Source organism: Phalacrocorax aristotelis, chromosome 7 (assembly GCF_949628215.1).
Source record: "Phalacrocorax aristotelis chromosome 7, bGulAri2.1, whole genome shotgun sequence".
Classification (NCBI taxonomy): domain Eukaryota; kingdom Metazoa; phylum Chordata; class Aves; order Suliformes; family Phalacrocoracidae; genus Phalacrocorax; species Phalacrocorax aristotelis.
In genome coordinates this window covers 9619138-9633969 of record NC_134282.1, presented here as the reverse complement: position 1 = coordinate 9633969, position 14832 = coordinate 9619138, and the positions used below count along the sequence as shown (strand labels likewise).

At 42.5% G+C, this 14832-nt stretch overlaps 1 protein-coding gene across 2 annotated transcripts in view; it reads left to right on the top strand.

Annotated features, from left to right (window-relative positions):
• The first annotated feature begins 7329 nt into the window (after positions 1–7329).
• The window catches only part of ARHGEF26 (Rho guanine nucleotide exchange factor 26), a 65914-nt gene continuing 58411 nt past the window's right edge, over positions 7330–14832 (top strand). For both annotated transcript variants that reach the window (XM_075098642.1, XM_075098643.1), the window contains exons 1-4: positions 7330–7404; positions 7657–8806; positions 10333–10372; positions 12358–12503. In XM_075098642.1, coding sequence (XP_074954743.1) covers positions 7400–7404; positions 7657–8806; positions 10333–10372; positions 12358–12503 — 1341 coding nt within the window. In that variant the 5' untranslated portion in view covers positions 7330–7399. The remainder of the gene's footprint in view (positions 7405–7656; positions 8807–10332; positions 10373–12357; positions 12504–14832) is intronic.

Sequence of the window (14832 nt, the reverse complement as noted above, 5' to 3'; positions counted from 1 at the left end):
CTCACACTCCAGATTTCCTCATTTTCTGATTCTGTTGCTATGGCATTCATAAAATTCCAGCATTTTAATGCAGCAAAGGGCAAATCTGGTGCATAACTATGGGTTAATCAGTTGTCCGGTTGTTTGAAACTAAACCAGGTTCAGTGTTTCTGAAAATCAGCCCAATTTAGGCAAGTCATTAAATAGGGCTTAGGTATTTAACCTGGGAGATTCAGACTTGAAAATCTCAGCCTCTGTTTACAACAGCTACCCCATCTGTAGAGGCTGTAGCACTGAGTTCAGGGTGGTCCTGTGGAATTACCTGGTACGTAGGGTCAGCAGTCAGCAGTGGTCAAGTGGAACCATGCCTTACTTGAAACTGCAGGGCAGTCTGGCCAAGCCCAGCGACACAGAGAGGCAGGACAGTTAGCCTGAGAGGGGCTACTGAGTAGGTGACTCTCCTGCTCCGAATGACAGTGGTGAATCAAACCCATAAATTACTACCTATCATTAGAGGAAGCAGATCAAAACATAGTGGTTCTCCAGATTTTTTTAAAATTTCTGTAGGAGCTGAATGTTCATTCCTTAAAAAAAAAAAAAAAAAGAAAACCCCAATCCCCCAGACTTCAAGAATAAGAACCAGCTCGTTGGAGACATACCCACAGTAATGATCCTCTCTTCCTCCTGTCACTTGTTCAGGCATTTTCTGTGCAACATGCAGACAAGAAAGAATAAAGAAAGAGCAGACATAGAAAATAGCATCCTTTAGCTGCAAAGATGTGATTTAGCTGGCTCCCAAGCTTTCTTTAGTTTCTAATAGCAACCACAAAATGTCTTCAGCTATGGCAAGCAATGCTTCAATCCTTTTGTTAGGAAATGTTTGAAGTACCTTATCTTCCTGCTAAACTGTTCAAACAGCAACAGCTTATGAACTATAGTAATCAGTTAAAGAGTTTATGTCTACATTTTTCAGAGATATTTTCTAACTGTTCTCCTACAGAAATTGTGTTCTTAGAATTATTGAGATGGAATTCGCTTTCAGAATTTCGAACATGTAAATGGAATCCTAAAACTGGAAAAACAAAGAATACAAATAAACTGGAGACGAAGGGACCCAGTTTTCAGTTTCACAATTCTCCTTTAAAATTCAGATTCATTACACGCTCGCCAAACAAAAATCAGAAGCAGATGTTACTTTTGGAAAGTTTGATAACCTTTTACAGAAATTACCTATTTTAACAATAGACAGGCCTAACCCTACTGGACCTAATTATCTCCATTGAAGTCCACAGGAGTTTTACTAGCAAAAGGAGTGTAGATATAAACTCTGTTGGAAAATATAAAGTAACAGCAAAGAAGGACATATAATTCAAGCATGGCAGGAAATGCTTTTCACATCAAAATTTGAAATCCCACATACACACACACAAAATTTGGCTGAGATATTGAAATCGCAAATACTTCCTGTTGGAAAATTCCCAAGCACCTCTACAAATTATGGATTTGCCAGGTAGCTTCCCTCTCTCACAGTAGGAGATGATCTCTGGACTTACTTCTGATATGGTAAGTGAAGAGACATTATGAGGAGAGACTGCTGTTAAAGCATCTGGGTAATTAGTAATATCAGCTTAAGTGCTAGTAAACATTATTTTTATGATTGTGTGGACAAGAAATTTGTAATTTCCATTACAAGAATCAAAGAGGTAGCAGTACTTCAGTCATCAGTCATGTTTCTCTGGGTACTCAGTCATTCTTGCTCTTTTTCTGCTGTCCTGTTCCAAGCCACATCTCAGCTTAACAGTAAAAAATAGCACCTTGTTTCAACTTTGGTACTCCATGAGCATTAACAGGTTCTTTACTACTACAGTACAGTGTGATTTGGTTTTCTCCTAAAAGCTTTTAGGTAATGCTGCAAAGCTTTCTACCATTGCTGATTATTTTAACAACAGCAAAAACAATTAAGAGGAGAACAGAAATAACTAAAGAACCTATCTTCTGCTCTCTTTGACTGATTTATAGTTAAAATTTAGCTGAACATTATTCAGAGTAAAATCTCTCACAGTCTACGGTTGTATAGAAAACAAAGAGGCAGGGAGAACCTAGGAAGGCTCTACCCTTTCTGTGTAGCATGGCTGTAAGCGGACTGAGATTGTCTGTGTTGCTGGAGTAACAAGTGTCCTCTTCAGTAAAATTTTGCTACTCTCACTGGCAAGAAGCTCCACTCCCTTGCAGTTCATGTCCCTGCCAGAGCGGAGAAAACAGTAACAGAAGTATTTCACCAATGGCCTGGCTCCGTCACACTTACATCTAGTCTTTTCTTCAGTTTGTAGTGACCTCTGTCACTCCTGTTGTTGTGGTAGGGTTTTTGTGAGACAGTAAGAGTCTTATTCCTTCTTGCATGCTAATTATGACATAGAGACTTGCACTAATCTTCTGAGAACAGTTTGGCTCTTTTGCAGCTGACTGTAAACAGACTGCCCAAAGTCATGAAAAGAGAAGAGTTTAAAAAGAATGTTATTTATATTAATATTTCATAGCTGCCAGTTAATACAGATGGGACACACAGTCGATTTCATTGCAGATTAGAAAGCAGTAAGCACTTCCTTTAGAACCATTTCATCCCCTTCACCTCTGCTTGCAGGCACAGAAGGGGACAGATGTTGCTGCAAATGCCAGCTGCAGGAGGCTGGCTGCCGTGAATGAGTTGCAGACCCCAAACAGCAGCGAAGCTCATCTGCACAGTTCTGAAGTTTTAGGGGCATGGCTAGTTTGGGACCTGGTTTGAGGAACGGACAGTTTCCAAAGTAATGCAACTCACAGCACGTGCACAGGAATTATTTCTGCTGCAGTCAGTTTGCACTGGCACAGGTTCTTGCTTCGCATCTCCTTACACTCTAAACTGACGGGGAGATAGAGAGGACTGATAAAAGTATGGATTAAGAAGCACTGATACAGCAATCAGACTAAGTCAGTTTACTTAAAAACATTGAATTACAGGTGCTTCCTGAACATCTCAAGGTATTTGCAAGGTTGAAGAGCTATAGCCTGGCACACACCAGAGAGAGCGCCCTGAGCTTGATAGATTCTACATCTTTCTGAAATTGAGCACATGAAGTGTCCAAGTGTTTTTCTTCCTCTTCTGTTGTTTGCCAGAATGCACAGTCCCAACTCTGAGTTTTACACATCTCCTGTAAGTTACTGCATCAATATTTTAATTTTATTTTTACATGAAGATCTTACAAAAATATATATATCAAAACCTGTACCCTTTCCAAAGCTATGCTTAAATTTACTGACTATTGTTGGCTTGTTATCTTGAGAGATTCTCTCATTTGTATCTAAGTGACAAGATATAATTCTGCTGTACTGAGCTAGAGAGAAGACACTAGTGTATTTAATATACCTAAAATATGTAGAGTATGATAGTGATTACACTGGCATCTATTAAAAATTATCCTACAGGATGCACACAATGAGCACTGCACCTGGGACTGCAAAGCACAGACGTTCAATTCACAAATAAAGCCAGAGTCTCACTAATGCTTTCTCTCTTTGATTTGACAGAGAGGAAAAGTATGCTCTTGATTTGGATGTGGGGAAAAGATTAATAATCCTCCATTTTCCTTGGTAGATTTTCAGAGAATAGCCACATTCGCCACTGAAAACATCTGTGCATGTCTTCTAATCTCTGTCTCATAGTGGCTATGATAAACATAACCTTCCAGATATCAAGGAACGTTTAGTGGAAGCAGGTATAGAAATTCTTTCTGGGTTGGTGCAAATGCATAACACTAGCCTTTAGGTCTTTTGCACTAGCCAGGAGATGGTGGATTGACTTAAAATTTTCACTAGTAAATGTTCAAGGTCATTAACTGGATTAACCCAACTGCTGGGAAGACATGGCTGAAAGCTTTACTGGCAGATTTCTTCCCTCTACATCACGGGGCATACGGTGTTTCAGGCTTTACACTTGGCAAGCGACTGTGCTTTGTCTGTAGCGGGCCCTATAGAAGCTCACGCTCTCTCTGCTGGTACTTAGTTCATTTTAGTTGCTTTCACTTCAGTAAAGTACCTCAGTGATTTCATACCAAGACCTTGCTTTGTACAAGGTGTTAATAACTATGTTTAAATTTCTTTCTTGTCTTAAATTATCCAGTTTATTTTACTCATGATGGCAATTGTATTGTAAGGGTTTTATTTCTTTTTTACTGTGCATAAAATCAGACACCGAGGTGGCTGTTCAGAAACAAAAATTATTCTTGTAATTGCATCATAGTTAATAAGTACGTGTAAGAGAATAATCTTGTAAAAGCTGATTACCTCAGTTGTTAATAATTGGGATTTACGAGTTAAGTAATATGCTGCAACTATATCCAATTCCTTGGCAATTTCATGGGGAAAGTTGAGAGATAATTTTAGAAATAATCCTGTGTGTAAATTTGCTTTATAATTAATACACAAGGCTGTGAAATCCTAAGTGACAACAGAACTAGCATTTTAGGTGACACTTGTGACTTTCTTGTGTGCTTTGGCTGTTTGAAGTTGGTGTGGCAATCTGAAGTTTTGTCTCATTTGTGAGACAGACAAATTGTCAATTAATTTCATTGTGCTTTGCTTAACTTCATTCTGAGCAAGATTTTTGTTTTTCCTGTATTCTTTTGGCAGAACAATTAATACATCTTAAGTTTATGTGCATTTACATGTGATTGACTGTTTCTTATGTTTTCTTCCATATTTTTTCTAATTGTTTACTGCCTAGTAACAGGCTTAGTATAAATAAAAATTGTTAATATCTTTAAAAAGATAGTAGAACACTTTAGATCTATCTCTTTCTGATTCAGTGATATATGAACTCTTGCAAGTCTGGAGAGAACAATTAAAAATCTTAACAATTTTTTTTCTGTCCCTTCTCATTTAGCCAGGCGCTTAGGCAGGTGCACACCTTTTAATAAGCAAGTTATTTTGTTGAACTTAAGTTGGAAAATTTGCACTCTCGAAGTTAGGCATGTATTGATGCACCAGAATGAATTATAGCCTGTGTGAGGTTACCCCTGGCCCTTTCTCCTCTGATTTGTACTCATGCATATGTTTAGGGGGGGATTGGTTAGATAGCCTTAGCAATACAGTTTGCCATTAAGTCTGATGATGGCCCTTCTCTTTGTTACAGTTCTCTCCTTTTTTCTAGTTAAATTCCTTTCTTGTAACAAACAGGATCATCACTTCAGCTTTCAAACTTCCTGAGTATCACTTCAAGATTTGGCATCTGCCAAACAGAAACCTCGTGGGGGTTTTTGGTTACACATACTCTCAGGGAAATGAACCACCCCCTTTGCTCCTGCCAAATATAGCGACCTCAACAGTTTTCTAAATCTGTGTGCGTCTTCTACTCTGCAGACAGAGCTCTCATGCTCTTTCAGGAGCAGCCAGTGTCACAGATGTGTAGCACAGGTCCAGCTCCGTACACCCCGAAACTCTCTCCTACAAACCCCCACTACAAACCCCCACAGCTGGTCTCCGTCCCTAAAGCAAGCCCTCCGAGCGGTTGCTAGGTGGCAGGGCTCCACTAGCGAGGCATCTGCCATATCGTATTGCTGGTGCATGTTGCAGGCCCAGTCTCCACATCAAAGCTTTTTGTATCACTCTTTTTCAGTTAAAAACTGTGGAGAAATCAAGTTTGCATATTCTAGGTAATGAAAGCAAAGTACCCTCTCAGCCAGGTGGGAGGAAGCTCCTTCAGCCTAACAAAGCCTTCGCTGCCCTCAGCCACTTAGCCGTTTCCTGAAGCTCGGTTAGATGTAAATGACCTGAATGTTCCACCACTAAATTAGGTGGCAGAAAACCTGAGAGCGACAGCCAAGATTAACAGGAATAGGCCCCGGCTCAGGGCCTGGGCTCGAGCGTCTTCAGGCGTTTGAGGTATTTCTGTTCTGCCATCGGATGCATTACACAGGAACAGTAATCACACCTAGATTTGACCTTTCACACATTCGAGGGAAGCCTGATCATTCAGTTTCGCGATTCAATACTAGGAAAGCATTCTAAATTATATTTTACGTTCATATCCAATGTGATGTTTAATAGTGGAGCTAAATAATTACTCACACTAAATGCTCCACATACTGTGACAAGACGGCTTCTACAATATAAGAATTGTTATTTTTTTCCAACGCAAGACAAATTTTAACTACGGAGAAGCAGATAGTGAATTACGGGCACACTGCAAATATTATTAAATGTAATAGAACGGAAAAAGTGTCTGTGCTACTTATTTCAGGGACTGTGCTGCTGACGCTCTCCGCTCCTGGCAGTGCAGGGACCTGTGGTGCAGGCAGCGCCTGGAGGAGCGGGGCAGAGCTTGCACCCCGCTGGGGCGAAGGAAAGGCAGCACCCTGCACGGACAACGCAAAGCATGCATTTTGTTTTGCTTTTTAAAACCTACTCTGTTCTCCTTTTACCTATGTTTAAGTCGTATGATGTACCAAAGTCACAGTTAAGTTTCAACATTTTTACAGACACAGGTTTTTCAGGGTGATATAATTTGTCAAAATTCCCAGCAGATTCATGGTTTATGTCCTGTTTTCTTACCAAAAAGCTGCTCCTTCTCCCCGATTTCTCCTAGCACTTCAGTGGCCAGTAAGCCAACCTTAGCCAGCCAAGCCCAACGCTCTCTTTAACGAAGGAGCAGGTACGTGGGCAGAGGGGCCTGCGTGAGCCCCTGCCTGGGCTGGCACAGCTGAGGCAGCACACGAGGATGGTGTTGCCACACATGACTCCTGTCATGGGTGCGTGTCAGGTATAAAATCAAATAAAATTCTCTGTGTGGAGGGTACTTGTGCATTCCTCCAGCAAAAAGGCCAGGGATGTCGTTATTAGGAATTGCACGGGTTGGAAAAAGGCCCTGAGCACCTGGTCTGCTTCTCCATCCACCACAACTGGTCTAGATGTCGTTCCTGCCCATGGCGGCACATGAGTTTGTGGTAACACAGAGGTAAATTACATCAGCTTTTGGCGAGGTGTGACTCCCGTGACTCCTGTCGAGTCCCGGGCTCCCCGAAGCCAGAGCTACATCGCCGGCCGCGGCGCTTTGCCTGGGCTACGTTCCTCTGAAGACAGGCGAGCAGGTGGACCAGCAGCCGGCCCGTCCCTGCCAGGCCAGCGCCCGCCCCCCCGCCGGCCTCTCCCGCCGCCCGCTACCTGCCCGGCCAGGCGCCGGCCCGCGCTCTGAGGGCGGCGGGGCGGGGGCGGAGGGCAGGGGAGGGGCCCGGCGGCGGGGCCGGGCCGCGGCGGGGCAGCCCGGCGCAGAACCGCGGTGGCTGCGGCCGCAGGGGCTGGTGGCAGCGCTCTGCGACGCCCTGCGCCTCAGCCTAAGCCGCAGGTGGGGCGGGGAGGCGGCCGTCCCCCGTCCTCGGGGGACGCTGGGATGAGGTGAGGCCCTGGGCGCTGCGGGTGGGACCGGGGCGGCGGGCGGAGCGCGGCCGGGAACGGGGCCTCCCCTCCCTGCCGCCGGGGCCGGGCGGCTCAGGGCCGGCTCCGGGCAGGTGGGAGCAGCGCCCAGCGGCGGCCCCCGCCCGCCGGCGGGAAGCGCGGGGTGGGTGCGAGCCGTGGGTGTTCCTGCCTCTCCCCACCCCCGCGGCCTGACAAGCGGTGCCGTCCGCTTCCCCCTTTGCCGAACTGCAGGGAGCAGGCGGCGGGGAGCGGCGCCGGGCGGGAGGTGCTGCGGCTGCCGCCGCCCCGAGGTGGCGGCGGCCCCGAGGAGCGGGCGATGGATGGGGAGGGCGAGGCGGATCTCTCCGACGACAAGGCGGCGCCGCGGTGGAAGGCGAGTTCGACCCCCCGGCCGCAGCCCCACGCCTGGAGCAAACCCCGGCCCCAGTCGTACCAGAGCCCCAACGGGGTGCTTTTCACCGACTTTCCCGTGGAGGACAGGTGCACCTTCACCGTGACTCAGCCCGCCAGCACCGTCAGCACCTGTCCGGGCAGCGGGGTGCCCCGCGGCCCCTCGTTTTTCAATTCCAGCATGGGATCGGTGTCTAACGGGAAGGTACCGCCTCCAGCCTGCACGGCGGTCTCCCCCGAGCTGTCTCCTGAGCGGCCCCCCCAGGTGCTCGCTCTGGTTTCGAACAGTTCTGTGGGTTTTACTGCCAACGGCACCATTACCTCACCAGGAAGCCAGCTGGGTCATCCCCTGAGGATTTCCAGTCAGTCAGCACTTAAACCGCAGCAAGAGCAGATTGTTTTTACAGCCAGCCCTCAGCTTTCACCTACTGGAAACGCACCTTCCCCCGGTAACAACACCGCGGCAGCGTTGCCCTTGCAATGCAACCGGGTTTCCAAAATACCACAGAAAGTGCCGCTGGGGCCGCCCGCGATTTCCCGGGCGACGTCCCCAGAGCAAGGCGTGACTCCCCAGAGGCCGGCGTCCCCTCAGGGCCAGCCCGTGGAGCAGCAGCCCGTGGTCCTGAGCACCAACAGCCCCGCCGCTCTCAAAGTGGGCACGCAGCAGATCATTCCCAAGAGTCTGGCTTCCGAAATAAAGGTGACCAGCAAAGCCAGCAGCCAGAAGGCGGAGACGAGCAAGAGGGTGCTGAAGGTCCGGAGCATGGTCGAGAGCCTGAGCGTGCCTTTGGTAGCCGATGGTGAGGAAGAGGGCGACCTGGACAGCCCAGGGACCCTGAGACGTGGCCTGAGGTCGACATCCTACCGCAGAGCGGTGGTGAGCGGCGTGGACTTTGACAGCTCTTCTAAGAAAAAAAACAGAATGTCCCAGCCCATACTTAAAGCAGTTGTTGAAGATAAAGAGAAATTTTCAAGCCTGGGGAGGATAAAGGTAAGCTGTGCTGATCAGGGGCACGTTCATTTGAATGGTCTAGACTACACAGGAGCGTGATTTGCAATCTCTGTGTTTCCCGTAAATGCTGGGTTTTTCTCAGTTTGCTTTTTGCTATCACGAAACTTTTCGTAGTTACTGATGAGTCTCACAGATCACTTGCGAGTGTTGTTTTCAAAGTGGCGGAGGCTTCAGGGACATGATTCTGTTGAAATCTGGGCAGCTCAAAAATGTGTTGATGGCGCCTCATGCTTGCATTTCCTGCTGGATTCCCCGGCACATCGAGGTTTTCTTTCGCAATCAAACTGATGTTTTAAAACCTGTTTCCCAAAAAGTAGTAAACAGGAAAAAAAGAGACATTGACTTAATAAAGTCTGCCTGCTGGAGTAGACAGACAGAAAAATGAACTTCCCTTACTCCTCTGAGACATTACTTTTACAGTATTTTTAAAGTTGGAGTGGGACTTTTTTTTTTTTTTTTACATTGATAGAGACCACTTCAGGTATCTTTTTGTAACTTAATGCTTGCAAGTAGAAGCAGAGTGCCTGTTTTTGATTCTTGGTTGTAATCACTTAGGAATAGTAGACTTATATCGAATGTTAATGTATTCAATTATAAAAACTTACTGAAAATATTATTTTACTTGAACATAATCTTGTATTTCCTTCTTTTTTTAATATAATTTGTTACTTTTTAAAAAATATATTGGTAGATTTCTGCAGAGTGTTTTGAACTGTGTAAAAAAAAAAAAAAAAAAAAAAAAAAAGTACTCCAGGCTAAGGGCCAATGCTGTAGCTATTAAAATAATTACCAGCTTTATGAAAATTTTCAGCCAAATAAAAAATTATGGCTATGGAAGCTTTTGTGAAAATGCTTCAAGTGGCAAAATAATAATCAAATTGTGAATTGCTACTGAGTAGGGAGGTGGCTTTGTTTGGTTTTGGTAGTAGACTAAGTTATATTTAAAATAGGAGGACATGACATTGTCCTGTCTTTACACACAAAATGCTGTTTGGTAGTAGCATTTTGTTTTTTTAAATAGACTTCTTAGACCATACTACTTGTTGCATTAAAACAGCTGTTTTATTTCAAAGGTTTGTTTTGGTCTCCAAAAGTTAGTTTAAAAAATAATGTGGTGGTTCTTTGCAGTGAGTGTGGAAAGAGGCAGCTGCGCAGTCGTGTACCTTATATCCTTGTAGAAAAGCCCAATGACAGTGGAAGGAGTTGCAAATTCACTGAACTCTTGTAAAGCTAGTATACTATGCTTTGAAACATAGGAAAAAAATTAGCATTTGGGACAAATATGTATAACCAATGCATGAGAAAAGGAAAACTAGAGTTGCTTTTCACTTTTTGTGATGAAACAATTGTTTTAATGAATAATTGTCCAACATCAGAAGTATATACATTAGGGCCTGTTAACTTGGTGCCTAAGTATCAAATAAAACAGATAGTTCTTGTTACTGTTGGTTATTTTGCATTCTTCTTTTAATGTGTGTATATCTCTTTCCTGTTAAAATTATCAGAAGAAAATGCTGAAAGGACAAGGGACATTTGATGGGGAAGGTAAGCCCTTTTCTGTACAGATTTGACAATACGATCAATCACAAGATAAATTAACTTCAGGATCATTTTGCACACTTCTTCTGTATGTAGCCAAAGACTAAGTACCTTGTTTTTCAGTAAGCTGACTGAAATATGGAATCATGATTTTGGCACTAGACATACTGCAGGGAATATTTTAAGGAATATAGAATGGCAGGCTAAAAATGGGTTTTTGTTTGAAGGGCTTCTTTTCAGCTTAAACTCCTGTCCCTCCTAAAAGATGGACTGGTTGACGTGTCTATCTCAGGTGTAACAGTTCTGTGGAATTACATAGTTGAGGCTTGTTCCTCCAGTTAGGACTGCCTTCCTGCCTATTCCCAGTGACTCTTCCCAAGTGCAACAGGTAGCTTTTGTGGATCAGCGTATGGGTTTGGGATCATCACTTGCAGCAGACGCCTGGATTGTTATTCTCTGAGTTTATGGTTTATGCAGCTATTTCTCTTTTCCTCATAAGGCAAGGGTGCTGGGGTGAATTCTTTGACTTTGTAATCCTTTTCTTTGCTTGCTACCTAGGCTTCAAGCTTAAGTGTCAGAAAAACACTGTCCAAACGCTTTCCATGTATCTGCTTTTTTATGTTACTCATTAATTCTGGGCTTTGCCAAGTTTAGTGCTTTTTGCACTATTTCAACAAGACAAAAATTCTTTCCTGGCTATGAGTCTATGGAAGTTTTATTATAACAACTGCTACCATCTTGGCTTTTTTCTGCTTAATGCCTCCTTAAAGTTGTCTCAGCTGATGTGTTACCTTTTGTTTGTGTTTCTATTTTAAAAACTTTTCACTTTGCTATTTGCATCATCCCCTATCTTATTTGTATTTTCATCTTTTCTCACATGATCTTCTGATGACTTTTTCTAGATTCTCTTCCAATGGCTCCCTTTTGTCTTGGACTGATCCCAACTAATAACTGTCTCTGTAATGCCTCTCACAATTCAGTTGCTGTACACAATTTCCTGTCTTAAAAGTGTATAAACTATATAGATGCATTCCAGAGAACAAACACAAAACCTTGTAAAATACTCAGCCAGGGCTGTATGGTCTGAACAGGTGGAACGGATCCACCCGGCCCAGTGTAAGACCTCAGGAGTTGCAGCTGTGCGTGGAGCAGCCAGACCTTTCACTTCTTTCCCATTTCTCTTGTAGGGGAAGATTGGATATTGTCCAAAGCCTGCCTTGTCTCCACCTTTCAGAGCTTGCTTTCTTAACAGCTTAATCATCTGTAGGTTATTCTGGTCTTGAATTTCTCTGTCCTTTTCTCTCTGCTTTTGGAAAGGGTGTGTGGTCCAGGAGGTTGGGAAATGGAAAGGCTCTGCTCCACACCTGTGTTTCTTTGCCACTGATATTACTGAATTAATACTAGCAGTACCGAAATATATAATGAGTGTATTTTGTCTTAAGGTTCATAGGCCTCGTGCTTATTTAAGCAAGCTTTGAAGTTTCTATTTGGAATAGTTCTGACCTCAAATTTCTGACATTTGGATCATTTCCTTCTCTTAGTGAAGTGTGAAAACGATATTTAAAGCTGACAGAATAAAAATTGGCATGGATAGTGGGATTTATAATGATCTTGTAGATTAAAATAGCTAGACCTCATGATCAGTGACTCTGTTCTACTGATATGCTTGTTCCGTTTTTAAATTGCTGGCTAATTATGAAACATTGTACAGCAAACCAAGGAAGGAAAAATAGTTTTCTGTTTTTTCTTGACAAAGGACACATCTGTTCTTTAATTCAGTCAGTGTGGATTTTTTGGTAGTGGTACAGTGATCCATTGTTACTGTACTGCACCATTGTCCATCCTAAATAAGATACTATCTTTGTCTTGTGGAGTTTGTGAACGGCACATTGACATTTTGGTTTCTTTCATTGTTTAAATGTTACTTATTTTTATGAAAGCAGGTAAGCTAACTTGCTAGCAATTAATGACATACTGTTGTTGTTTTATAGAAAATGCTGTATTATATCAGAACTATAAAGAAAAAGCTCTGGACATAGATTCTGATGACGAGTCTGAGCCCCAAGAGCAGAAATCGGATGAAAAGGTTGTTTTTCACTATAAGCCCCTGAGATCAACATGGAGTCAGCTGTCTTTTGTGAGTATTGATCATTGTATAGCCAGACAAAGAGTATCTAAGAATGTATTGAAGCAAGTCTTTTTGCTTGCTGGTGGAGTTTTTGGCTGAAGTTTGTCACCTTCTTTTCCCTTTCAAAATATAAGGTGTCTCCAAATATTTTTTTTAAATCAACAAGTTTGCAGCTATTCATATGTTACTAATCCAGACCCAGAGGCCTCAATTTAGCTTATGTTTAGGCTTTATGTAAGGCTAACTCCAACAGCTTAAAGAAAGCATAACTCATGTTTTCTCAGTCAGTTTTAGTAGGTATAGACTGATGTTCCTGCCAGAATCAGTTTCCCTGGTTACCTGACACCTCCCTTTTTATAGCATGTGTTTGTAGGCTCATGTGGCCACACAACAGACTGGTTAGAGTATGTGATTTGAAATTACCAAGAAAAAGAAAATTCAGTGTAGTTTAAGATGAAATTAAATACAACTTTGCATAGGGATTAATATTTCATAATTTTACGCTTTAAGTTATATTTATATTTTTTCTTTTTCAACTATGCTAGACAAAAAAAAAATCAAGCATGCCTCTTCTGTTTGCACATTGAATTTTCCTACAGTCACTAGACATGGCTGCTTAGGCCTTGCCCGCACAGGGTGTTTGCAGCCATACCGATGCAGGTCCGCAGCAGCGTTATGGGTTACGCTAACATATGTTTCTGTATCTGGCTGTTTGGAATGAAGTACTGTCGGAAAGCCTGAAAAGACAGGTTTAAATCCAAGCAGCATGTAAACTCAGAGTTAAATCTGTGCTTCGTAGTTCCTCAGTAAATTGGAGTGGTGTGGACCAAACAAATACATGGAGGTCCTGATCAATTACTAGCCTTTGTTTTACACAAAAAACAGTGCAATTGAGAAAGTTCATTTTAGGGTCCCATATTTGGCAAAGCCACAACTTTACTGATTCGTTAAAAAAAAGTGTTTTGAATTCACTAAAAGAGTGAATATACTAAAGAAAAGCTTCGATTACAAACAAGTTTCTGCTGAATTGTTCTAAATTGCTGCAAGGCAGCTCTAAGTTGATTTGACTGCATATACTTAATTGAAACCATTTTAAAAAAGCCACGTATTCACATGGTGGTATTCTGCTATCCTTAGCACAGTCTATGAAGCCTGTGCAGTGGCTTTTTCTTAGTAGCATTGTTAAACAAAGTAGAATTCATCTGTTTTAATAAGTACTGTAATCTTGCTAGCATCCCTGCTAATAAGCTGGCAAGTGAATTATACTAGTTGGTATTTCTACAGACTTTCCTAGTATGCATGATTTTGAGACTAAAGAAACTGTAAAAATTCTGTATTTCTGTGGTTACTTTTATTCTTTGATCATTTCTGTGGTTTCTGGAGGAATATCCCTAAAATGAAGGCTTTGGGGTTTTTTGGTTTTTGTTTATGTAACTTGTAGACTGTTGTAGAACCTCATCTTTATATATGGCACAGGAAAGGATTATTATTACATGACATGGTTGCCTTGCATATTTGACAGTTGGGGCCATTGGCTGTGTGTAAATTCATTACTAAGCCTCAGAAAGATCTTCTAAGGCTATTTAGATTGTCCCTTTAGAAGACCTGTCTTACAGATGTTGATGACCTTTTGCAGTTTAAGGACTGAAATATGATTCCCTCTTTAATTCAATAATAAGGCAAGGCAATGTGGTTTTGAAAAGATTTGCTTTAAATTTTCTTTCAACAAATCACGTAGCTTAGATGTGGTTAATTTGCTCATTATTGCAAAAAAGTTTGTTTATAATGAAGTCAAATTGTTTTTTTTTCTGCCTTCTAGGCAAACTAGCAGTTAAATGGTGAATAGCTGAGGTATTTTGGAAGGAATGCTATTCCATAATAATAATAATTTAAAAAACACTAATTTGTCGTGAGACCAAAACAGTCTAAAGGTCATCTCAGTAAGAGAACCATTACTGTGCCATGCTTACAGTTATATAAACCAACCTATTCTTTATGATTTCTAGCACAGCACACTTGTTCAGTTTGCTTGATTTACAAGGTTGGAAGGGGGAGTATATGGGAAACGGTAGTGCATTGTGGAAGTGAACTATGGGAATCTGAATCTCAGTCTGTGTGTTTATAACGCTCTGGAAAAGTTACCTGCTGTCAATGTGCATTACAAAGTGAGTGTGGAATTGTAACAGGAAGTCAGCTGGAAAATGTCAAAGTATTGGGTTTCGACATACGTTAAGAAAGAATGAGAATCCTATGTTCATGGCATTTGTTAGCAGCGACTATGCTAGGAGGGGAGACAGCAGAATGAATCCGCTCTTTCTGCAGGATGTTTTTTTGGCCA